Here is a 27,869-nt window from a genome sequence, read left to right as displayed (position 1 = left end):
TTAGCTGGAACTATCGTGGGGTTGGGAACCCGGCGACAGTGTGTGAATTGAAGCAACTCTTTGTTGCTAACATTCTTGATATTATTTTTCTTTGTGAAGCTAAAATTCATTCTAACGGGTTTTCTTGTATTTGCTCTATTTGCAGAATGAAGGGGTGTTTAGCTGTTAGCTCAGAAGGGAAAAGCGGAGGCTTGGCTTTGATGTGGAGGTAGGGCGTCAGAGCTACGGTGCAAATTTATTCCAAATATCACATTTACTCGTTGGTTAGTATGGATGATGGTAAGATGTTTAGGTTCACTGGTTTTTATAGCCAAACTGATCCTAATTTAAGACAGCAATCATGGGATATGTTGAGAAGGGTGAAGAGCACGATAAATGAAGGATGGATCGTGGGAGGCAACTTTAACGCCATCTTGAATAACTCTGAGAAGGATAGAGGTCATAGAAAATCTAAGACCTCGATGGATGATTTTTGTGATATTCTGGAGGAGTTAAATATGACTGATGTTAAAACTTGCAATGGTTGTTTCACGTGGACTAACAACAGAGAGGGCACCACGCTTGTCAAAGAGAGGTTGGACAGATTTGTTATCTCTGATGTTATTATGGAAAAAATTTCGTTCCTTACCTAACATATTGTGCGCCAATCAAAATCTGACTGTGAGGCTATCTTAATGGATATGAATGGGAACAAGCCAAATGAGAAGAGTAATGATCCTAGGGCTTGGTTTAGATATGATATTTGCTGGGCGAAGGTGCAGGAGGCTAGAGATATCATTACTCGTATTTGGTCCAATGAGGAGTGCAATTCCCTGGAGAAGATGGAGCTGATCCGGGATAAGCTGGGCCCGTGGGAATACCAACATTATAGAAGGTTGAAGAATAATATAAAAGGGCTGGGGAATGAGATTAGCAATCTTAAGGATGACCCTACGAGTGAGAGATCAACGAGTCTCCTTAAGAATGCTCGGGGTAAGCTGGGCCATTTATATGACGTGGAGGAAAAGTATTAGGAGCTTAGGGCACGGTTCCAGTGGTTGAAGGAAGGGGATAGGAACACTTGCTATTTTCACGTGTGGATGTCGGGTCGTAGAAAAAAGAATAGTATTAAGAGACTTAAAGATACCCATGGTGACTGGCATGATGGCAAGAAAAAGATTTGTCACAACTCTTGGAATTATTTTGATAATCTCTTTAAGTCCTCTATAAATGTAGATGATGAGAGTGATTTACATGTTGTTCCCGAATGCATTAATTAGGACATAAATAGGAGGTTGATTGGAGAATTCACTAATGAGGATATTTTTATGGCTTTTAATTAGATGGATCCTCGTAAGGCCCCGGGGATTGATGGGCTTTCAGGAAGCTTTTTCAAGAATCACTGGCCTACAGTGGGTGAAGATGTTCTAAGCTTGTGTCATGATATTCTTAAGGGCAATAAGAGTGTCGAGTGCATAAATGAAACGTTAATTGTTTTGATTCCCAAGATTAAGAACCCGTGTGAAACGGCTAACATCCGTCCAATTAGTCTTTGCAGGGTGATCTACAAGATTGTTTCAAAGACTCTTGCTAACTGGCTTAAAGATGTTCTTCCCCTGTGCATTAGCCAAAATCATAGTGCCTTTGTTCCTAACCGGATGATCCACGACAATGTCTTAGTTTCCCATGAGCTCATGCACTATCTCCGTAGCTCTAAAAATGGTCCAAACAAGGGTTGCGTGGTCAAGCTCGATATGAGCAAAGCTTAGGACCGGGTGGAGTGGTATTTTCTTAAGAAAATGCTGATAAAAATGTGTTTTTCTAATGATTGGGTTAATAAAATTATGGAGTGTGTTTGCACTATTTGGTACTGAGTTAAATGCAATACAACTCTGTCTGATATCATTATCTTGAAAAGGGGTCTCCGACAAGGGGACTCGTTATCCCCTTATTTGATTCTCTTCTGCATGGATGCCCTATCTCTTATGGTGATTTATGCTCAGGAGACTAACAAGATTAAAGGCATCCGGGCTAGTAAGGATGGCCCTAGAATTAATCACCTCTTTTTTGCTGACGGTGCTCTCTTGTTTGTCAAGAACAAACAAAGTGAAGTGGAGGCATTTACAAAGATTTTGGAAACCTTTGAAAGGATGTCTTGCCAAAGCATCAACATGGAAAAGTCTATGGTCTACTTCAGTCCAAACACCCCTGTTTCTCAACGCGCGACATTAAGTAGCCTGCTTAAGATGAAAGTGGTGAACAACCTTGACGGATATCTTGGTCTGCCCATCCCGATTAGTAAGAAGAAGTCAGCTGCTTCCCAAAGCATATTAGATCATGCGACTAATAGGATCAATAGCTGGTCTAAGAGATTATTGTTTAACGGTGGGAAGGAAATTTTCATAAAGTTGATTCTTCAGTCAATTTCTAAGTATACTTTCTCAGTTTTCTTTGTCCCTAATGGTGTCCTGGAGGAGCTTCAGTCCATGATCTTTCGAGTGTGGTGGGGGAAAATGATAAGAACAGAGGATGGCATATGTTATCTTGGGACCGAATGTGTTTCCCTAATGGTATGGGGGCCTTGGCTTCAGGGATTTAAGATGCTTTAACGTGGCTTTGTTAGAAACCCCTATTATTGCATTAACTCGTGTTATAGATTCCCATATTTTACTTAGCTCTAATCCGATAGATTTATGTCGTCCTATTTCTAGGATTGGATGCAACTCCACTCAACTATGCAAAATCTACTCTTAAACAAGGTTTATTCAACCATTGATTTAAGCACATCGAATATGGATTAATAATATAGAAATATTAGACCAATAATTAAGCACACATGATTGAAAACAAGAAACTAAGTATTTATTGCGTAAAATAAAAATTAAACGACAGAATCTATCATAGGGTTCATCTCCCCTAGGTATTTAGTAAATAGTTCATGCTTGAAAATAAAAACATCTAAGATACAGAATAAATGAAAGAAATAAAGAAACTCATGATAATTTCCTAAGAAATAAACTGGGATTCTTCAATCTTAACGAAAATCTTCTTCAAAGTCGACTTCAATGGTGTTTTTCAAGTTGTTTTCTTGAATATTCTATGACAGCTCACTCCTATCTTCTTTATTTTGTCATATACATATCTTAGAATGCCCAAAAACCTAAAAATTGAGATTTTCACTGTTCAATACGTAATCTCGTGAAATCGACACAGTCTACCATACGCCCATGTAGGTCACCAGGCCATGTGGTCTGGCCATATGGAATGGCTCAACCCATGTGGCTCTTTTAGTTTGCTTCAATGCTCTGGTTTTTGCTTATTTTGCTCCCAAGTGCTTATTAAGCATTAAAACGTGAGTTTAAAAGTTATGAGTTTAAAATTCACAATTAACATTGGATAAACACCAAACACATATTAAGAGTGAGGTTAAAACATGTTACTTTTATCAAATCAGTATATAACCGATGCAAGTTTTAGAATAACAAATCAAGTTAACCAAACCAAAAATTCACAACTTACATTCAAGTTAACTTCCTCGATTTATTATTTTCACTGACAATGTCTTAGGATAATCTATAGATTATCATGCATTAGAAATTTAAACAAAAATGACACTAAAGAGCACAAGCAATCTAAACATAAATCTTTAAGGCTTAAAAACATTAGACACCTCCCATATCTCAATAATTACTTGAAATTCAAACTCAACAATAATTAACACCCTCACCAGGGTTCACTCAAGCACTCAAGGTGTTTAAGGTTCAAGTAATATGCATGCAACAGTCGAACAAGAAATGTTATTACCATAGGCTTGTTTGAAAATCAAATCTCCACCACTATAGAAATGAAGATGACACACCAACTAAGAGGTCTTTACAAGGTTGTAACAAGGCTTCGGTTAAGGGTACGAAAAAGGTTATAAAAGTTGGTTACAATCGAGAGTCGAATTGATAACTTACCAAACCAGAAAAAGAAATGAATTGCTAAATTACAAGAATTTACATTAACAAGAAATAAAGAGTGGATGTGTGCTTTTATAAAAATGATGAGACTCACAATTCAAGCTCAAAATTTTCTCTTTTTTTCATTCACTTTTTTTTAAAAACAAAGTAAAATTTAACAATACAAAAGATAAAATATAGTCAGGCAACTAACCAAATCGAATTTCGAAAAAAAAAGTCAATAAAAAAGGTGATTTACAAAATTACTATGATTTACGGGTTAACATGAACGGGTGATAAGTAAAAAAATGTATTGGGATCAATAAGGTTTACTAGGGGTTAATTCAATAGGTAAGTTGTGCCAACGGTTAAGCGAGTTAAATCCTAAGTGTCTCTATCATCTCAGTATATCAAATCAATAATGTGGTCTCGACATATTTAACCAAAGCAAGTTTTAGAATAACAAATCAAGTTCACATGCTAACAACCAAAAATAAAATGATCATGAAATAATAAATGCTCTGTAGGCTTGAAAGCTCAAAAAATATAATGATTTTGATGTTAAACTTATAAATCCAAAATTTCAAGATAATGCTTCAATTCATGGAGACAAGCTAAAATAATAATTTTGGCTTTTTATAAAAATGACCTAATTTTTTTTGATTATTTACAAAAATAACCCACTTTTTTAGTTAAGTACATAAATGACCTCAAATGAAAAGTGGAAATAGGTGGTGCCAATGAGATTGGCTTTGCCATTCTGCCACATCAACCAATGATTAGCCCGGTTGCTTAAAAATTCATTTTTTGTGGTGCCAATGTATTTGGCGTCACCAGTATAAATATCCCCTCCAATACTTGTATTACCTATATTTCATGGGTGCCAATGCTTTTGGCGTCACCCATGTAGAAGAAAAAAAGTTGAGGTGGTGCCAATTCGATTGGTGTCACCCAACACAATTTTTTGGTGATAGCTTCTAAAGTGGCGACAACAATAATTAATTTAGCGCCACCTCTTCATGTGGAGGCATCATATTTGAAAAAAATTGACAGCACTAAGAGTGACAGCACAAATATATTTTTTATTTTCTAGTGCTATATATTAATGTGGATTTTGTTTTTTTACAAAACATGTCTTTATATAGACCAAAGTCTCATTTCTCTTGTTTTCTTAAGTGATGCGGGATATAGGTCTATAGAGACTCATAATCCATTTGGAGTTTGTTCCTAGACAATATGGGATTACTTACTCTTTTAACTAACAACATAGGATTAAAGATTATACACTTAATTTTAAAAATTAAAACAAAACTTTGTACAACATTAAACTCTAACAAAAAATTTATAAACTTTTACGTAAATATTATCATTGTAAAAATGTCCAATAAAAAAGAAAGACAAACTTAATTATATATAGATATTAAAGTGTAAAAATTAATAGAGATAATATAGTGATGCATATTTTAGTTTTATTTTTGAATATGTTAAATATAGATATTATCTTATCACTAATTATAGATATTATTGTATTAACCGGATATATTTATTTTTACATTTCTCTATATTTCTAAAAGTAAAAAGTACATTAGTTATTTGGTGACAAAAAATTTGTATTATTATTTATAGCGCGTTTGGTTGGGGGGAATGCATGCGTATTCCCCCTATGCAGCGGGCCCACTAGGAAACGGCCGTTTGGTTCATTGTAATCCCATTCCCCCGCCGAATTGGTTACTTCACTATTACCTTGATTGCACGTAATAGGTATTACGCCCCCTCAGCGCCGATTACCTATTCCGCGTTTTTTCCTTTTCTGCTATTCCATTTTTTGCCCTCGTCCTCAACATTCTGATTCTCAAACGCCTCCTACAACAGGTAATTTCTTTTCCCTTCCACTCACTCTGTCATCGATTATTGTTCATCGTTTCTTTGATTTTCTTCATTTTATCAAGAAGGAGAAACCAATTTCCAGAGGTATTTTCACTGTTCACTTAAAATCGATTTTCCTTTTCTCATTACAGGTTCTTCTTCATCGCACTCTTCCCCGATTTGCTCATTACATGTTAGTTTTCCAGAGGTACTTTCAATGTTTGTATTGCATGTTCGATTGAAAGAGTTGTCGAATTTTAGGGCTAAATAGTTTTATTACAGAGAATTGAAGAAAAATTGAAATATTTGTAATCTTTGTTTCGGTTCTTGTTTGTATTGCAATATTTGTTTCAGTTAATTGATTTCCCTTTTCTCATTACAGGTTCTTGTTCATCGCACTCTTCCCCGATATCCCTGGTTACAGGTTAGTTTTCCAGAGTATCAAAATTTTTGTTTTTGTTGCGTCTTGGTCTTTTTGGAATTAGAGGCACAGCAGTGCAACTACGAAACAGAAAATGTAGATCGTACCACATTCATAGCTTTTAATAGAACTTAGACCAGAAGCTGTCATTAGCTCTCCAAAGGCTCTCAAATCTCCTGAAGCCCAAGCCTCTAATCCTAGAATAACCATTATACAACTTCCCTATTAGTTGATAAGGCATTGAACAACATGGTTATCTATATATGATCATTATGTTGGCCAGATAAATGAGAGGAATTGTAATAACACAGTTGTACCTTTTCTAACCCGCATATTCTCTGAAAAGTAATGCTCTACTCTTTTGGCTAGATTTGGTTCCAGTTTGAACTACAAAATAGAAGGCGATCTGATAAAGAAATAAACTCATGAGAATAACTTAGAATGTTAAGTTGACAACTAGTTGAACAGGTTATATGCATCAAACATATACTATCTACTGTGTTCTTTGCTTAGCTCAGGTGGAATGGTGTTGGGTTTGGTAGAGATCTTACATCTGAGACATGGAAGATTGTTGTTTCTTTTCCTTTGTTATGTAATCCAAAGAGTTTTAAGGCATAAGGGCAAGTATGTTATATAAAGTTGTTTAAGCTAGGTTTATTATTTCATAGGTACAGAACCATTAGGTTCATTTTGCTTCCAATCAAAGTTAAAAAGCTTCTACTTTATGTAATTTTCATATTCAATGAGCTTTTGCTAGTAGCATACTCATGAATGCATGCAAGCTACACCTCTAACTTTTTAATAGTGAGAATTTATAAACCTTATTTAGCAAACTGAATTATTTAACTTAAATGTTTACTCTTCTAGTAGGACAAGTAATCATTAAAATTCATACAAAAAATAACAGTTTAACTGATAAGAAGAAATGCTGCAAAACTCTCAGCTTCTAAAATCAGAGTCTGTATTGATGTTTATACCCTGTGCGCTTCGTAAACTTCTGGTTTAACTTCTAAAATCAGCTTCTAAAATTGTGTCTTGTGCACAATGTCTTCTAAAATCAGAGTCTGTATTGATGTTTATACCTTGTGCGTTTCGGATTCCATAACTATTGAATGCCAGGCTTAACTGCAGACTTGAGGCAATGAGCAATTATAGCTTTATTTTCTAAGTTAGCTTAATGATTGATCCAGGCTGGTATTATGTGGCTCTTATAAAGAACATTGTACAATGGAAGCAATATTAAGTTGCTCACCTAGTTGTATGTGCTTTTAGGCTGTCTAGATCCGGAGAATTTGAAATAGTTTAAACTTGTGAATTGTCATTTCAATTTAGACAGTTTTTTGATAGTCTGCTATTTTTTGAAAGAGTTTACAATGGAAATTGTTGTTAGTGTTGTTTTTTCAATTCAGATATTAGCTTCTTGTTGTTAGTGACTAGAAGATGAAACTGGAAATTGTTGCATTTGTTTTGATATTGTTCTTGATTTGTTCTGGTTCCTACTTGTTTTGGGGATTATTAATTGCAAGTATAGCAGGATATAGTTCTGTTATTCTTTAGATTTTGAAATCAAATGCTGTAAATGAGTTACTTGAGCTATTATTTATATTTGATTAAGGGTTAATTATGTTGTTTTCTATTAAAGACTCAAATAATTATTGAATTATTTTACAAGGATTTTTTAGATAATAAGCTCTCTGCTTTTTAAATTATGTAAAAGAAATCAAATTTCAATTTCCATGCTTATATAATGTTCAAATTTAAGATTAAATCTTTATATTTTAATTTTTAATATAATTTGGTACATCAATATTAGCCTAGATACTTTAATGATTAAAATGCTAATGTTAATTTTAAACTTGATAATAATATTAAATTTTTTGTTCAATTCGAACTCATTATAATATTATTTTTATATAATTATCAAGTGAATATTTTTTAATTTTAAAATGTCACATTAACGAATTTTAACTATAACACATGTCAATAGCAGACATTTAGAAGAAGTTGAAAGTGAAATTAAGTCAATTTAAATATCAAACCTACTTTTTTCCCCATAAATTCAACTTTGGCACAAAATATCTCAAAAGTGTAATTATTGTTTCTTTCACAATTATAATTGCAAATACAATACTACATTTTAATAATTATTCAGTAGATGTAAATGAGATTAAATTTACAAAAAACAGTTATATATATTTATACGAAATGAAATTTAAATTTAAAATGTTATAAAAGTTTTAAAACTACAATTTCATTATTAAACCAAATCCTCATTCTTTATTTTATTTGTTTTAAAATTAGAAAACCTTAATTTACAGGGAAAAATGGGAGGACTTTTAGGAATATATATTATATATATATATATGATTCATTAGAGTGGGAGTATATTACTCATAACAAAATAAGATTATAAGCGGGGTGAAGTTCAAAAATTTTAGGGTAAGAATTAAATTTTAAATTTCGTAGTTTTATCTTTATCATCAATAAATAAACTAATCAATGTTCAAACTTTGAATACGCTTTATAATTTTAAATTATAATGAGTTTAGTTATAATCTAACAAATACCAACAATTAATTTTAGGTCAATTATACATATACCTACAAATTTTAATTACGAAGACGAATAATTTATGCAAATTGCTATAGACTATTTGTATCCAGTTCACCTCACAAATTTATGGAAAATGTATTTAAATATATTTTCTTTCTTTATTGTTTGGGTGATTGATAAAGAAATGAAATTAAAGTTGCAACGATATCATTTAAGTTCTACTAACGAGACCTGTATTGAACAAGTTAGGATGAATAGAACTGTCTTTTTTAAACTATGTGAGATGTTAGAATCGTTAGGGGGATTGAAGTCGTCAAGAAACATGCTTGTTGATGAGCAAGTGGCAATGTTTTTACATATCATCTCCCATCACTTGAAAAATCGAGTTATCAAGCATCACTTTAGTAGGTCCGGAGAAACGGTTAGCAGATCATTTCATAGTGTTTTAAATGCTGTCATACGCTTACAATATGTGTTATTTAAAAAGCCAGAGCCAATTACAGCTAATTCTTCTGACACAAGGTGCAAATGGTTTAAGGTATTGGATTGAGTTTTATATATAGCTTGTACAACATTTAGTTGATTTAGATTTAAATTTAGTATTCTAACTCAAGGTTTTATATCATGTGGTATAGAATTGCTGTGGTGCTCTTGATGGAACCCACATCAAGATTAGGGTTCCAACAGTTGATAAACCTAGATCTCGAACGCGAAAAGGTGACATAGCAACAAATATGCTACGTGTTTGTACACCTGATATGCAATTTGTTTATGTTCTTCCTGGTTGGAAAGGTTCTGTTGCTGATGGACGGGTTCTTCGAGATGCCATTAGTAGGAGACATGGACTAAAAGTTCCTCATGGTAAAGTGAATTGTTATAGGACTTTGAATTATTCATTAAGATCATACTTTTTGTGCTGAATTAATCATTTTAAAAAAAGTTTTTTATAGGTTGTTATTATCTAGTTAATGCTGGATTTCTTGCACCTTTTAGAGGACAATGATATCATTTGAACGAGTGGCATCAAGGTTATCAGCCAAGTTCTTCGCAAGAGTTTTTTAATATGAAGCATGCCTCAGCACGTAATGTTATTGAAAGATGCTTTGGGTTATTAAAACTTAGATGGGGAATACTTAGGAGTCCATCATTCTATCCTGTAAGGGTGCATAATAGAATCATTATTGCATGTTGTTTGCTCCATAATTTTATTCGAACCCATATGAGTATTGGTCCTATTGAAATGGATGTGGGAGAAGGATTACCTAGTAATGTGGTAGATGACGATGAGCTGAATATCGTAAATATTCATCCATCGGATGCTTGGGTTACTTGGAGGATGAAACTAGCCAACCAAATGTTCAATGAATGGCAAGCATCTAGAAATTAGTTAGGTTTATGGGCAAAATGAGTTTGAGTTAATTTATTTATGTTATTTTATGTATCTAGTTTGTGAAACTTTGGTGGTGTTTGAATTGATTTTTCTATTGTACTAAACTTGTTGAATTATAATTTAATTTCTTTTCATTCAGCATGTGTTATAATTTTATACAGTGTTGAACTTTTGATTCATGATATTGAACTTAATTATAATTTTATAAAGTGTTCACCTTTTGATTCATGATATTAATAGTAATTAATATAATTTGTTTTTTTTTCTTAAGATAATTATGTCAGGTGTTTCAGAATCAAATGTTTCTTCTCAAGCTTCTCGAAGAACCAAAAGGAAATGGGTTCCAGAAGAAGATGCAGCATTCGTTTCCTGCATGGTGGACTTGCACAATGTTGGAACATTTAATGCTAATACCGGGTTCAAAGCCGGTTATTTAAATGAGTTGGAAAAAATGTTAGAAAAGGCTTTACCCAATGCAATGTTAAAGGCTAGACCTAATATTGAATCGAGGATTAGGTTACTAAAAAGGCAGTGGTCAATCGTGTATGACATGCTTAATGGCCAAAATAATAGCGAGTTTGGTTGGGACGAGCATAGGCAGCTCGTTGTTGCTGAATATGCAGTTTGGGACTCTTATTTAAAGGTAAGAATTATTTCAAATCTTTATTATCTTATTTTTACCGAACTTATAACTAATATGATTTCCTCATTTTTTTAGAGTCACAAAGAAGCCGCTCAATTCAGACATCGTACTTTTCCTTACTACGACCACCTTACTACCATATACGCAAGAGATCGAGCAACTGGGAAAGATGCTCAAACAGCTACTGATGTTCTTGAAAAAATAAATGCTCAGGGTGAACCTACTACAAATATAAATGAAGAAAGAAACGAATTCTATGACTGCGAAGCTGACGTCTCTTTGGATGACATGGATGTTTCTGCGACGGAGCCGGAACAAGATACAAACCAAGGGGGTTCCTCATCTTTAAAGAAGAGAAAGAATAATTCTGATGCAGGTGGTAATATTTCTTCTTCATTTAATATGGCTGCCACTTTATTGGTCGAAAACATGCGGGCCATTGGGGAACAAATCAGTAGGAGTATTGCCTCCGATGTGGTAGTTCAATAAAAGTCAGAAGAATTACAGATCATCCAAGAAAAAGCTACAAATTTATATTCAACCTTATGTGAAACGGAAGGTTTAACAGTGGATGAGCGGTATCGAGCATTGAGTAAAATTCCAGATCATCCAACTCAAATGCTAGTTTTCTTTAGTTTACCTTCTAATATGCTGTTGGAATAGGTCAGAAGATTTATTGCTGACCATTAAACTTCTTATTTCTGTTGATGATATTTTCGTAACTTTTTCTGTTTGTAATATTTGGGATGGTATGTCATTACAATCTTCTAACTTTTTGATGTTCTAAAACTGTATAACATATGGATTATGACATAGAATTTCATGAATTTCATTTAACCTTTTGTTAATATATGAAAATTATGTTTATGCAAAATATAATTCTTAAGTTATTTATTACTGCTAATATTTTTATTGTAGAATAATTAAATTATTTGTTCCACTAATGATATTTTAGCACATTAAAATATGTATTGCAGTCTAAAAATAATAAAGTAGATTATAAATTATATTTAATAATAATTATTTTAAATTATATTTTATAGTATTATATATTATGATTTTAGTAAATTCATATAATAATATTTAATACTAAAGAATTTTATCAAATTATATATTTTTATTAAATTATATTTAATAATAATTATTTTAAATTATATTTTATAGTATTATATATTATGATTTTAGTAAATTCATATATTTTATTAAATTATATATTTTATTAAATTATATTTAATAATATTTATGTTAAAATATGATTAAATTATTTATTATTTATATTAATAAGCTTATTAAAATTTAATAACAATAACAATAATCATCTACCTAAAAAATTCGCTAAAGGTATTCTAGTCATTTTAGTTTTTTTCCTTATGCTATTACACCTCTATTCCATTCAACCAAACAAAAGAATATCACTACGCCTCTATTCCATTCTATTCAACCAAACAAAAGAATTACCTATTACGCCTCTATTCCAATACGCATCTATTCCATTACGCCTCTATTCCATTACACTTCTATTCCATTACAGCGAACCAAATGTGCCGTTAGTCTTCTATTAACACATAATTTTAGATTCAAACATGAAACAACTCTACCTCTCTTCCTATAAAAAATAAAATAAAAGAAGAATGTAAATTTAGTGTCCACTAAATCAATCAAGAAAATTACTTAAATAATTTTACATATTTAAAAACAAGATTTTATTATGAGAATATTTTTATTTTTTCTTATTTTAAAAAATAAAAAATTTAGAAGTGTAAATAATATTTTTAAATATTAATTAATACATTATTACAAAATAAAAATAACACAAATATGGTACGGATGTATAAAATTTTCATGATAAAAAGTAAAAGAAAATAAAAAATTATAAAATAACTAATATGAATTGTTTACCCAAATTGCCCAAAAAATAATTTAAAGATAATAATGTGTTATCAAATGACCAACCTCCTCAAATTATAGTCTGAGCAATTTGAAACAAAAGGATAGGATTTAAAGATACCAAAATATATTTTGTTAGAGTTTAATGTTCTATTTAAAGACTTGTTTTGTAAGTTTTACTTTCACATGAGGTGGCACCAAATTTTTAAAAAAAAAAATAGGCATTCGAGGCTGACATAGGTGATGCCAGTCTAATTGGCACCACTAATAAGAATAATGATTTATACAGGTGATGCCAAAAGCATTGGCACTTCCCAAAAAATTATTTTGTATTCCCATGGCCAATCATTGGCTTATGTGGCAAGGTGGTGATGTCAATGAGATTGGCACCACCCAATTTCATTGTTCATTTTAGGTCATTTACGTACTTAATTAAAAAAGTGGGTCATTTTTATAAAAAAATCAAATATGATGGGTTAATTTGGCAAAAAAACAATTTTTGAAAAACACCTTACCATGCTTGACTCTCTCGTATCTTAACATATAAATAAAACAATGCAGAACAATCCACAAATAATTCCCAAACATAATCAATAAAAATTCCAAATTAAAAAAAATTAATGTTAGGTTTGAGAAAATTACTTAAACACAAACAATAATTCAAGGGTTATATCACATAAACATATAAAATCCTCCCCACACTTAAGATGTACATTTCCTTCAATGTACAAACAAATATAATCACAATAAGAAAAATATCAAATGAAATGGAGGAAGAGAATTGAAACATCACGAATTTGGTTGATTTTGCCAAAAGAGTAAAATTTGAAAATGTAAGAGATCCTAAATTAAGTACATGGTTCCGAGCACACTAGTAAGAAAATAAAAAAATAAAAAAAGATAAAGAGATGGTAAAACAAATAGAAAAACAATTGAAAAAGCCATAACAGTAAAGTGCATAATAAAATAAAATAAAACATGTAAATCTAGAAAATAAAATAGAAACAAATAACAATAGAAATAGAAAGAAAAAGAAAAAGAAAGAAAACAAAAAACTAAATGGAATCACGGATCAGCATCATGTGGGATGTCAGGATTGAAAGGCACAGGTACAACAGGGGGATTAGGTGAAGAGATATGAAAATGTTGGCACATCCGTTGTAGATAGTCCTCAATGTGATCCTACTGGCACTGAACCAGGCCAAAGTGCTCTTAATGTCATTGCTCAAGATGATCAATCTGGTCGGTGTGCTGTTGCTCAAGGAAGTCGATCCACTCGGACTACTGCTATTGTCTGCGATAAATGTCCTCAAACATGATCGTAGATGTAGCAATGGAGTGACTAGTTGGAGGAGAGGATCGAGTTGGGTTTGCATGTCGAGGAACTGCTTCTTGTTGATACTGAATCATCAGTAGGTGGGTCATGATAGACAACCCTTAAAGGAACATCTGTTCGACCAGAGTGAAGGATGAAGTCTGTTTTGGAGTATTAATAAGCCCGAAGCACCTTGCCAAACGAGTCACGTAGGGACCCATGAAAATTGGTCCCTTTTTGTTCCGATTGAACTGGTGGCAACAACAGTGAACCACGACGTAAGCAACATTGATTGGGTGGCCTGTCTCTATACTCCATAAGAAATAGGCATCCGAAATACTGAAGACCCCCGTGCTCTCCCTCTTACTAGTCAATGTGTGGGCCAAAATGGCATCAATATAGCCCAAAACCGGAGGTAAGTATGTTGCCTTTGACTAGCTCGGGTTATACTGCAACTCAGTTTCGGCAATGTTGGACCAGTAAAGTAGGGTCGATCGATGGATGTGCTTGAAAAGTGCCAAGAATTTGACGGTATCCATAAACTCCTTGGAATATAATCCTAGGGCAGCTCCGAAGCTCGAAGCGTTAAGGTAACGCGTCATACCCCCAAGTTTGAAAGAAATAGTGTGAGGCTCATGCCACCGTCAAATAGTCGACTGTAGGAAGAAAGTTTAGCAGAACTCTAGTGTGAGTTTGGCATATTTGGGCTCCATGATGGTAAAGAAATGGTCCCACCCTCTTGTGTCAATTTGTACATGGACCTTGATAGGTAAACGGATCGCCTATAGAGCCTCACAATCAATGCATTGACCCACTCCTAAAGCTTGTTTCTTAAGGTACTGATGATGGTCCTTATGTGGACTCGAACTAAATTGGTGACATAGGTGTCTTGTGACTGTGGTCGACATCGGTGTCTTCCGCTTTTTAGAGGCGGGGACAGCGACCTTGGTTTTTCCTCTAGTATTTGTCATTCTGTACCTAAAATAACAAACAATAACTAGATATATTAGCACCAATAAAAATTAATATAGTAGATGAACAACAGGAAATATGAAACACAATGGACCAAGTTCATTCCACTGCACAATGAAAACTGACTCCCTAACTAAGACTTAATTCATTTAAAAGAAACTAATAAAAATCTAATATTATTTTAATAATCGACTTAAATATAATAAAAAATATAATAATAGATTAACACAATAATAAATAAACTAAAATAAAGAATAAAAAGGTGGGCGGTTGGGTGGGTACAGACAATGGTGTGGGGGAAATTGTCAGCGGTGTTGGACGAAAGGTATGGGGTGACATTTCCTCGTACAACTGTGGAATGAAGGGGGTTTGGGTTGGATGAGTTAATGGGAGAAGAAGAGGGGATGTGAATGATGATGTGTTTAGATGGGTAGTCGAGCTGACGAAAAGAAAAGGAATGAGAGGGAGGGAAGAAGAAGAGCAGCGAGCCAAGAGAAAGGGCCAAAGGAAGAGCGGTGGCTCGTGAAGGCCAATGGAACAAATGGCCAGTGGTTTAGAGGGTACATGGCGACGACGAAGAAGAGAGGGAGACTATAAACTAGAAAGAAGGTGGCGTGGGTGTTATCGGCGATGGTGGCAATGACAGGAGAGGGAAAAGATAAATGAGGCCGGCGAAATAAAAAGGAAAGGGAAAGGGAAAAATTAAGGTTTCAAGTTTAAAAAGGATGCACGGATGTGTATCAGGCCTGTGTTAGGCCACACGACCCCATCTCGCAACGAAGTTAATCTCTTAGCCAGTGTGTCATACTAAAATTGAAAACAAGAATTAAGCACACATAATTGAGAACAAAAAACTAAATATTTATTGCGTAAAATAAAAATCAAATGATAGAATCCATTATAGGGTTCATCTCCCTGGGTACTTAGGAAATTACTTCATGCTTGAAATAAAAACATCCAAGATACAGAATAACTTCCTAAAAAATCAACTGGGAATCTTCAATCTTGACAAAAAATTGCTTTAAAGTCGACTTCATTGGTTTCTTTTTGAGTTTTTTTCTTGAATATTTTATGACGAATCACTCCTATCTTCTTATTTTTGTCATATATAGGTCTTAGAATGCCCGAAAAACCTAAAAATCGTGATTTTCTGCTGTTCAGAGCACAAGCTCGTGAAATCAACATGGCCTACCACACACCCGTACGGGTTACACGGATCTATGGTTTGGCCGTGTGGAATGGTTAAACCTGTGTGGCTCTTGTAGCTAGCTTCAACGCTCTGATTTTCTCTCGTTTCTCACTCATTTTGCTCTTAAGTGCTCAATTAAGCATTAAAACATGAATTTAAAGGATCATGAGTATAAAATTCACAATTAACATCGAATAATCACCCAAAAACTCATTAAGAATGAGGTTAAAACATGTTACTTTCAGCAATTATCATCCCCTATTTCTACTAGGAGTAAGGGGCCACCCCTAATACATATTATGAGGGGTTTGGGGCCTCTTCTGTGTCAGGTTCAATTATATGTGCTTCCCAGACTTTTAACTCAATTACATAACATTACAAAAGCTTATCAAACAGTGCTCGTCCATTAACCTTGTCGTAAGTGTGCTACCATTATAAGATATCCTTAATCTCTTTGTTATAATTTCATTCTCTCAATATGATCTTATTTTATCTCATGGTAACCATTACAACTTCTTTCATGAAAAGTCAATTATTATCAAATTGTACTTAAGTCATTCACCACACAGACAAACGATGGTGGCCACGGTTACTTTTCATCTATCATGTAATAAAAATGAGATGATATCATTTACCCATTTCTAGGGCTATGAATTCCACAATTTTGAATGATTCTATATACTGCGGAAGTCTTATACACAATGGACTAGTTTTCAGTTCCTTATTTCTTTGAACTCAGGCTTTTACTTTATCAAAGTATATGAGTCATGCATACGTACTCTGTCATCCACATTGGATTAAGGTATGCCACACTATGAATATTAAAAGTGAATAAATTCATAAACAGGTTCAAGATTTATTCTACTTGGGTCGTGTCTAATGTATTGTCAGTCCAATAAATCACACCGACGCCTCTATCATCTAGGAGTCGTCTATTCTGATACTCAAGATAAAGCATCTCCCCAATTGAACTTGATAGATGACATATTAGTCTTTCAATTGGTTTTCTAGTTTTCGATTAAACTAAAGACATGTTCAGGTTAATCTACTAATACGAGATCTCTTTCTGTCTTACGATCCAACCACGTAATACCACTTAGTATTAGTTAAACATTAGATAACCAAGGAGCTAATATTTTCTTCCATTTTCCTTTGCGTACAAAAACCATTGAGGACAATATACGAAGGGTAGTAATATAATTTATGGATATTTTTATTAAACCAGTCTATTTGAAAAAATACAAGTGTACATAGACGAAAATATTACACTTAAAGGACCAAATCCAACAAATATGGCATAGTAAGGAAAGTTGTCTAAAGAGTCAGAAAAATGGAAACTCACAGAATAAAAAGGTTTTGAATGATTTCAGTACTGGGGTTAGGCACTTGAATGTGTCTTTACGTATGAATGTTTCTAGGTTGAGTGAGAAAGATGAGCGTTATGAGCCTTGGATGCAGATCTCAACTTGACAAAAACGATAATAATTGGTGGCTACGAAAGGTGATAAAGGAAAGACCAAAACTAAAGGGGTGTTCAGGGTGAAAAACTCTAATTGAATATGCTATATGATTTGAATAATGAAGAATCGATGGAGGATTTCTCGGGGGTTACGAAAGGAAATGTTTTGGAGAAAGATGTAGCAAAATTTGGGGGTCAAAATAATGATAAACTAAATGATATTACTAATCCACACATTATTGCTAATAAAGGGCAGGTGACCGCCTTTAGGAGCGCAATGCATGAACGTCAGGGTCGAGAGAAATCAACATTGAAAATGACAATCAAATTAGAATAAATATGTATGATGTCTGCAAGTGTGACAAGTTAGTTATAATATAATTTGTACAACAGGGTCCAAGAGTACTCTAAGCATTGAATCCACAGAAGTCGATGATTGAGTAGATTCTAGCTACAAAAATGCAAATAAAGAGTCTAAACAGCTACTCGCTAGATAGCATAGTATGGCAGGCCATAAAACTAAGAGTAATTAAGCTAATTAACTATATAATTAACAAAAGGACTAAATCATAAAACATGCAAAGTTATAAAACTATCCAATCAATAACGAACAAGGGTTGGTTGACTTCAATGTGGTTTACTAATAATTGAATTAGGGATCTAAATTACTTAAACTCCTAAAATGGCTCCATTATACCTCTAGATCTCAATTTTACCAAATTATACAAATTAATCTGATTTATCTCTCAATCTTACAAGCTAACTCGGGACTAATGAATTGGTGCCCAATAATATTACCTCTCGGTCTCACTTATCTTGATTTACCTTTAGAGGTATGAATCCTAGTTTTTGAGGTTTATTCAATTGAGTTCAATTTATTACAATTTAGTCCCTAGCCCAAAAATTAGTTTTCCCACATCTCCATCAACCAACCCTCTAGGGTTTAGTTACCCATCAAAGAAACACAGGTGAAAGCCATTAATATAAAACTTGATCAAAAACATGAAAGCTTTTGTTTTTACATTGAAAAAGTTGAAAGAGAAACAACTAACAGCAAAGTGAATGAGCAAGAACAAGAAAGATGATTTTTTTTAACAAATGAAAAGAAAACAAACTGAAATAGCATTAAACTAGAGATGAAAATGTTATTACAAGCAAGTTAAAAGTCCTAAACATGTAAATAAACCTAAGCTATAGTGTTAACTAATTGAACTAACTCTAAGAATGAAAATAAAAAATAAGTAAATTATAGAAAATTGAAACCCTAAACTATGGAAAAGACTAAACCATAAAGAAGGTGAAGAGAAAAACTAAAGAAAACTATCCTAAAACTTGTGTCTAATGTTTTATCTCTCTTTAACAAATTTTTAGAAGCAATTCTGATCCATGTTTCTTGACCAAAATGCCCCTCAGCGTGTCCTTTTTATTGGCGCTTCAGTTGGATAAGGACTACCCCTAACATCAATTTTTGTCCTCTCACGATAGTGATATTGATACCCAGGTTTGGATATCGCGATATCGATGATAGTCTTGAAATCGGGAGTTCCTTGGAAAGGCTAGGTGTTGTGATACCCATTGTGGATATTGCGATATCACCGTAAGTGGTCTTCATTCTTCTCTTTATTTCAGGATTTTTGAGGATATCGCCATCCCCCTTCCTTGGTGATGTTTTCACTCGAAATCGGCCACCGCTGAGTTCCTACAACACTTAATCAATCATTAGGATCCAACTAATGCATTTGGCCATTTTGGGTCTCAAAATAAGCACAAAAATACATTAGACACTTATTAAAGAGAAAATTTACAAACTACACTAAACTACAAAAAAGACACTAATTTGCTAAAAAAACAGCTCCTTAAGTATAACGACGAAGCCTAATTTGACATATCAAATTTCAATAGATCACCAGGGATTCATGAATAAAAGTCATCATAAACAGGGCAAATAGGTCATGAGTATTCATTTATAGGTAATGGACTTATTTGAATTTTTAATTTAGTTTGAAGAATTAATTGTATAAAATTTTTTTAACGATTAAAATGAATTTTCAACTTCTAATGTGGGACTAGTTTTGGAATTGACCCTAGTTTTTATTTTTGAGATGTTTGTTAATTTGGTTAAAACAACTGACATATGTGCTGTATTTTATTATTATTTAGTTTAGTTATATTAGTATTTTTATTTATAGTAGGATTGTTGTTATGATAATTTGATTACCCTAAGTCCTTAGCCACCAATTTTTCCCATTCTTTCTACATTCATTGATTCAATACTACATTGCTTTCAACCTTATTTCATGTAACCTACAATTATCACCACCCAAGTCGCCCCATGTTCCCATTCACTGAGGCTCCACATTGTTTCACTATTGCTTCAACGCTTGGCCATCTTAGCCAAACCATTGCATCGCCCATCAAGCACCCAGATCTCATTTCCTTACCTATAGGACCAATCAACTTCCTTAGCCACCAATGCTTTCTCCACTGTTGACCATAAATTGGTATTGCTTTGTTCTCAATTTATTTTTGAATTGCTACCAATTTCCTGCATCGTTCGGCAGAAATTTTGCCAAATCTCTGTTGCTACAAAATTTCTACACTAGCACCCATATACTTATTGCTATTTTCATCAAATTGTTGTTGTTACTTGCGAAAGAGGTAGGTGAATCATTAAAATGGAATTACATCGAGGATCAAACATTTCTAAGCAAAAAATGCTTAGAATTACCATTTTTATCCCTAGATTTTAAATTATTTAATGTTGTATTCAAATTATTAACTTAGTCGATGTGATTTTGTGACTCCTTACAATTGAGATTTACATCATATATTAGTTTATTAAATTATTTTTAATGCTTGGTAAATTGCTAGTTTTATTAATTGATTATTTTCTAAAAATTATTGTTAAATTACTACTTTAATAATTTATTAATTTCCTAGTAAAATTAGTTGGAAATTCTTCAAATATAGGTGGCATGTAATAGAGTGTAGAGGTCCCCATTATTACTTATTGTGCAAGAATTTCCATGAGCATCCAGGATTATTTTCATTGTCGTGCTTTGCCATTTGGCGTTTGGTTGGTCATTGTTTAAGTCGTGATTATTGTGCAATAGAGTATTATCATTATTGGCACTTGTCCCATTTTCCATTGATCATTTGATGCTCGGTTGGGCACTTGTGTGTCCAAATATTTTTCCTCTTTATTTAAATCAACTTGAAAATTGAACTAAATTTCTATTCTTATTTACTGAATGCCTTGATAATGTTTAATTGTTACTTCAAGATGTTTTTTTGTGATTGTTTTATGATTATATTGTGAGTTGAAAATTGCTATTAAATGTAACTTTCAATCCTCAAATTATTGCATAAATATATATTTGTATCTTATTAGAATGCTTTTATTTTAAATATACGCATTGACAGTTTAAAATGTATTAGATCACTACTGAGTTGTGCAAAACTCAACACATGAGTTTTAGATTTCATGCGTAGGTAATAGTTGGACCGAAGAGTTCGTGATCTTGTGGTACCACCAAAGAGTCTTCTTAATCCTTCTTTTGTAGAATATTTTTGCTTAGTTTTAACCTTCGCATGTATTTAGGTCTATTAGAATAGTGCGTCACTTTTATATTGGCTACTTGTTGAGGAAATTGATTGAGCTGTGTTATTTGAGTTTAATAATTTTATTTTATTTCTTTAAAAAACATGGCTCTTGATAAATGATTTTATGAGTTGATTTTAATTTTATGCATAAATTTATATTTTCTTGTGTATTAAATGAATGATTGATTAAGCAGGTCGCTTCGGCGATCACTATAACGCTACAAGTTTGATCAAAATTTTGAGTCGGGTTTATGTGTTATAGGGCCAATCTAGTATTGGGTTGGACCCAACTCGTCGATGGGTCTTCAATTTCCTCTAGGTTTTTAAGCTTGTCAAAGATAAGTCTAGTTCTTTAGACAGGGAAAAACACCAAGTAGTGCTTATTGAAGATGCCAAAGTTTCTTCATGGTCAAATCTTTCTAGGGTGAAATTGAATTCCTTGTGTCGACTTATCTTAGTAATAAAGCTGAAAGATGGAAATTTACCATGTTGGGAATTACAAAAAAAGGATTAAAAATTAGGAAAAAGTAGGTTTCAATGTTACTTCAGTTTTTTTTGTTATCGAACTAGGTAGATTATGTTTCCTGTTGCTTGGACCAACCACACAGGTTAGACCCATTAACAGATACTTGAGGTTCACCTTTAATTGATGTGGCGGAAGACACGGTGGATGTTTATAAAGTGATTGTCTGTGAATAGATTTCTATTTCTTCATCTCAATCTCACGCGTTCTTGTCTATTTTGGAACTACTAAGGTGTCACTAATCCCCAATTTGGTGGAATTGTCAAGTATTTCATGAAGTCTCACCATCTGTATGTGGTTTCTTTGTTTGAATCTAGAATGAATGGCTTAAATGATGATGTTTTCATTAGTAAGTTTGCGTTTGACCATTCCTTCTAAACTGAAGCTAAAGGGTTCTATGGTGGAATCTGGATTCTTTCGAATTCTAATGTTGTGATTGATATTCTTCATGTTGGTAATCAATTTATTCATTTTACCTACAATTCATATTATGATAGTTTGTAGATTTAGTTAGAAATGTGTATGTTAATCCATCAACTAAGAAAAGGAAAAAGCTTTGGAATCTCTTAAAATGTCTTGCTCTTCCTACAAATAGACCTTGGATTTTAAGTGGGAATTTTATTGTTATTACTAATCCTAATGAACGGCATGATGGTGTGAAAGTTTGAAACTTTGGAGGTTCTCTTTTCAATAGTTTTACATTTGATTATGGTTTAGTTGATCTTGGGTTTAGTTTTCCTAAGTTCACTTGGAGTAAAGACAACCTTTTCCATAGGCTTCATTGATGCATTTGTAATGAAGGGTTGTTGTCAAGTTACCCTCATGTTAATGTTAGGCATCTTGAGTGGATTAGGTCTAATCATAAGTTGCTTCTATTGTAGTTTTCAAGGATGCCTGATAAGAGAAAAGTTTCGTAATTCTGGTTTATTGTTGAATGGTAGTCACATCCATCTTTTATGGACTTTCTTTCTTCAACTTAAAGATCGGGTTGCGATGTAGTCTCTAAAATCAAGAATTTTGTTCAAGCAGTTAGAAAATAGAATGTTGAGACTTTTGGGCAAATTGGTAAAAGGAAAAATAGATTGCTTAACCATCTTGTAGGAGTAGAGCAGGCTACTAAAAATTTTGTGTCTCAATTCCTCTTTGAATTGGAAAAAGATTTAACAAAAAGATTTGGATAAGGTCTTGGCACAAAAAGAAAGCCTTTGGTTTCAAAGGTCTAGAAGTCAATTGCTTTCTAATGAAGACAGAAACACATAATTCTTTCAATTATCATCTAATTATAGGAAACAAGTTAACACTAATACTTCTCTGCAGCTTCTGACAAGCGAGTTGTGTCATGATATATTTGTGCTTAAGAATATAGCAAAGGATTTTTATAAAGATATCTTTAGCAAATATATGAGTGTTGATCTTTCTTCTCTTATTAAAGGTCCTTTCCGAATGTTGATGGCTATATGATTAAAGATATAGCTAGCATTGTTTCAAATGAAGAGATGAAAAGGGCAGTGTTTGATATGCAACCTTATAGTTCTTTTAGCATTGACAGACCAAGTACCTACACCTGATTTTTCTCAATTGTCTCCTCAACCGTCTACCACCCTTTTCAATTTTTATTTTTGGATTTTATATCTCCTCTTTTAAGGTAGACCCATCATCCCATGATCCCATGATATTTTCCTTTTTTTAAGGCTGACTTTTCTAGTACATATACTATAAGGCTGATAACAATTAAGTGTTAATTGGGTCCCTTCCTCGCATTGCCACAGCATTTGTGTTGGTAAACTATCCAACCTTTTGTCATGACAAACATTCACTCATTTACTTCTTTTCCTCATTCTACACCTGCCACTTAACAAACAAATCTTTCCCACAAAAAATTACAAGTAACATGTAATAACATTTAAGCACAATCCAAGCCTTTTAATGTAATTTCCAAAAAACACTAATGGAAAATCCTAAAATGCAACTAAACATACCTAAGTACTGGCAATTAACCAAGTCTAAAGGCATAAAATATAATTATTTTCAAGAGTTATCACACCTCCAAACCAGAGTTATTGCTTGTCCTAAAGCAAGATATGCATGAATGCATATATGCAAGACTTTGCCATTGCACATAACCACATTGTACTACCAATCTACTCAAAGAACAATATATACATCAGTTCTCAGCAATCTTCTTTCTCCATAAACTTGTTCAAGTGTTAGAGGTTCGCTCAACAAATGTAGTGTGGAAAATTTCTCCCTAAAAACAAAATTTCCTAAGTGCTCTTGTGTGCTTCTAGCCATAGCAAGCATCTTCTAATTCACTTAGTTCATTTGTTACCTAAAGTAAAATTTCTCTAAGCCTACTCAAAATGTATATATATTATTCATATTTTTTTCTTGTATCTTTTTTTTAATATTAATGTAGGGGATTTAACATGTCACAAAATTCTTTGACTCGATAATCACAATGAAGAAAACACTGAATTAACGAGTACTCAATCATATCACATTTTAAATAAAAATCACTCTCCAAGCTAAGGCTTTAAACAAAGAAGATAGATGAAGCAAACAACTACCTCCTTAGCTACTCAGCCTATTACTACAGTGGTGTGCCCTTAATTTTCTTTTCTTTATTACACACTCTTACTTAGATTCACATTTCTAGTCAACAGTGTGATAGAGCAAACAAAGTGGTACTGACTTGGAAATTCTAATCATTGAAGTGTCTACTGTCCTTTAATCATATAATGATGTTGTGGCAATGTGACTAAGTTTGGCTTCAAGAGTCCCTAAGTTTATTAAAAGGCACTCGCTATAGTCTAAAACTAACTGAGGTTAGGACATCTCATGTTTAGGAGTCAATTTTCAAGCAATTCTCCTAAGCTAAATTCACCTAATCCATTGTCACATGTTCTCGTGTATTGAAGAATTTAAGCTCATCATCGAACATCACAAGTAAAAGTTGTACTCATCATAGTCGAAATAGTCCTTGTCAGTTACGTGGCAAGACAAAATTCACTAAAATGAACATGCTTACTAAATATAAACAAAGTGTTTACTAAATAGAAAATGTATCCTAAATGCTTAATACAGCCCCAAACCTAAAGGGTGCATTGTCCTCAATACATGTACAAGCATGAAACATGAATGCAAGAAGATATATATTTACAAAAAAAATGGCATGGAAAAACAAATGGAATGCATGATACAACGAAAGGGAGAAAACTTCCCTAGCTTGGAGCTTAGCATGGTTACTTCATTCTTTTCTGTGAGTGGATTTGCATGCACTATGCTTATAACGCATTTTCTTTTTCAATGATTAGAGTGGAACATCCTCTTGTTCATCATCTGATTTGGTGATTTCATCAATAATTCGATTGATCTCACGATCCTATTCAATCATAGGTTCAGTAAAGGGAGGTACTAGTGGTGTAGGTGTGGGATTTGCTTCTTTAAAAAGTTGAATTTTGTCATCTTCATTTCCAGCTTCTAACCTTGACAGGTGATCAGCTACTTGATTTTTAGTCCCCTTTCTTTCTCAAATTTCTAAATCAAACTCCTACACCAGAAGTATACACTGAATAAATCTTGGCTTGGCATCTTTCTTGGTCACCAAATACTTAATAACAGAGTGGTCTGTGTAGACCGTGACTTTGGTGCCAACTAAATAATATCAAATTTTATCGAATGCCAACACCACAACCAATAACTCCTTTTTCGTGGTGGTGTATTTTAGTTATGCATCCGTCAATGTCATACTCGCATAATAAATTGCATGAAATACCTTGTGTTTTCACTATCCCAACATTGCTCCCACAGCATAATCGCTGGCGTCATACACGAGTTCAAAAGGCAGTGTCAATTTCAAAACTATTAGAATTGGTGTTGTTACCAAACGTCTTTTCAGCACCTCGAAAGCGTTCAAATAAGGTTCATCAAAATTGAAAGGTTTATTCTGTTCTAGCAAGGTGCATAAGGGTTTAGATATCTTCAAAAAACCCTTAATGAATCTTCTATAAAATCCCGCATGACCTAGAAAACTCGTAATACCCTTGACACTAGTCAGAGGTGACAATTTGTCTATCACCTCAATTTTAGCTTTGTCAACTTCAATCCGTTGCCACGATACCTTATGCCCTAGCATAATACCTTCATGAACCATGAAGTGGCATTTCTCTTAATTTAAAACAAGATTTGTTTCTTCACAACGGCACAAAACCAATTCCAAATTTTTCAAGCAATCCTGAAAATCATTTCCAAACACAGAGCAATTGTCCATGAAGACTTCAAGAAAATTTTCCACCATGTCCGAGAATATGGCCATCATACAACGCTGAAAGGTTGGCATCAATCTAAATGCAAAAGTACCATATGGACACATGAAAGTTGTCTTCTCTAAGTCATTTAAAGCAATGGCAATTTGATTATATCATGAATAACCATTCAAAGAATAGTAGAAAGCTTTCCTTGCTAATCTATCCAACATTTGGTCACTAAATGGTAATGGAAAATGATCCTTCCGAAGTGCCTTATTGAGCTTGCGATAATCCATGCAGACTCTTCATCCGTTGACAGCACTCATTGTTATCATTGCTTATCATTGTGCCACCTTTCTTGGGTACGCATTGTACAAGGCTCACCTACGAGCTATCGGGGATCAAGTAGATAATATCAGCATCTAACCATTTGATAATCTCTTTTCTAAAAACTTCCTTCATGATTGTATTCACCCTCTTCTGTTGTTCAATAGAATTGCTATGGAAATCCTCTAGTAAAATATTATACATACAGATAGCTAGGCTGATTCCTTTGATGTTGGCAATTATCCATCCCAATGCCTTCTTAGATTGTTGGAGTACTTCCAACAACTTCACCTCTTGATCGGGTATCAACTTGGAAGAAATAACTACTGGAAAAGTGTTGTTTTCTCCCAAATAATTGTAGTTTAAATGTTGCGGCAAAGGTTTCAACTCCAATGTGGGAAGTTCCTCTGTAGAAGGTTTAGGAGGCTTGAAAGAGCAATCTGATAAATCTAAGGATTCAAACTTCTTCCTTGGTCTATCCACAAACTTCTTAGCTTCCGCAAGTTCACCAAGGTCCTCAAAAATTATTGCGTCACTCTACTTAAGTGAGTCTTCATCACTATCAAAATTGCTCTGGCAAAATCTTGTAAACTCTTCCCTCTTTGTTGTTTCTATCAAATCAAGAGTGTGGCATCCTTCATTCTCATTAGCACATTTCAAGGTATTGAATACATTGAATGTGACCTACTATTTATTTACCCTCATGTTCAGTTCACCTTTCTGCACATCAATTAAAGTCCTGCCTATAGCAAGAAAAGGTCTTCCAAGAATAATTGGCACATATTTGTCAGCTTCACATTCTAAAATAAGGAAATCTACTTGAGAAATAAACTTATCTACTCTTACTAGCACGTCTTCAATTTTACCTTCTAGTAATGTGTATGATCGATTAGCCAGTCGCATCGTAACCGAAATAGGTATTGCTTTCCCAATTTCCAACTTCCTGAAAGTAGACATAGGCATTAGATTTATACTTGCTCCAAAATCATATAATGCCTTATCAACATAATGATTTCCAATTGAGCATGGGATAGTGAAACTCCCTCGGTCCTTCAACTTTGGAAGTAATATACTGATCAACATCGTTGTGCACCCTTCAATGAGAGCAACAGTCTCAAATTCTCCAAATCTATGCTTCTCTGACAGTATGTCTTTCACAAATTTCACATAATTGGGCATTTGCTCCAAAGCTTCAACCAGTGGTATGTTGATGTTAAGTTGTTTAAGGACATATAGAAATCTTTTGAAATGAGCCTCCTGTTTACAATTGTGAAATTGCAAAGGAAATGGTGGAGGTGGTTGTCCTTCAGGTTGCTGACGTTGTTTTGCCGTAGCATTTCCATCAGCAAGATGATTCTTCTGCAACATTCTTTTGTTAATCCTTTCTAAATGAATTTTGATTTTCAGACATTTCTGAAATCTTTCCATTGTTGCAATCAGATTTTCCCTCTTTTGCCATGGCATCTTTAATGATTTCATTCAGCTGAGTCCCGCTTCTGAGAGTAATTGTCTTACAATGCTCCTTCCTTTGTGATATTAAATTCTCAGTATCAC

The 27,869-nt window shown here is 33.5% G+C and overlaps 1 protein-coding gene across 1 annotated transcript; it reads left to right on the top strand.

The window, feature by feature from the left end:
* The first annotated feature begins 674 nt into the window (after positions 1 to 674).
* LOC105771783 (uncharacterized) lies at positions 675 to 6,271 on the top strand. The gene is made up of 7 exons (XM_012593175.2): positions 675 to 972; positions 1,216 to 1,235; positions 1,323 to 1,721; positions 1,983 to 2,549; positions 5,682 to 5,792; positions 5,939 to 5,994; positions 6,169 to 6,271. Exons 1-7 carry the CDS (start codon positions 675 to 677, stop codon positions 6,269 to 6,271), a joined length of 1,554 nt encoding a protein of 517 aa, XP_012448629.2.
* The last annotated feature ends 21,598 nt before the right edge of the window (positions 6,272 to 27,869 follow it).

This window comes from Gossypium raimondii, chromosome 6 (genome assembly GCF_025698545.1).
Source record: "Gossypium raimondii isolate GPD5lz chromosome 6, ASM2569854v1, whole genome shotgun sequence".
NCBI classification, from domain to species: Eukaryota; Viridiplantae; Streptophyta; class Magnoliopsida; order Malvales; family Malvaceae; genus Gossypium; species Gossypium raimondii.
Note: the sequence above shows the minus strand (reverse complement) of the source record. Positions and strands in the feature narration are given on the sequence as shown.

Excerpts from the sequence above, each read along its gene's own strand:
- LOC105771783 (XM_012593175.2), top strand. The coding sequence starts at position 675 with ATGGATATGAATGGGAACAAGCCAAATGAGAAGAGTAATGATCCTAGG. Across the intron at positions 1,236-1,322 it reads ATGATGAGAGTGATTTACAT|ATGGATCCTCGTAAGGCCCC; the intron begins GTTGTTCCCGAA and ends GCTTTTAATTAG. Across the intron at positions 2,550-5,681 it reads CCGAATGTGTTTCCCTAATG|GTATTACGCCCCCTCAGCGC; the intron begins GTATGGGGGCCT and ends TGCACGTAATAG.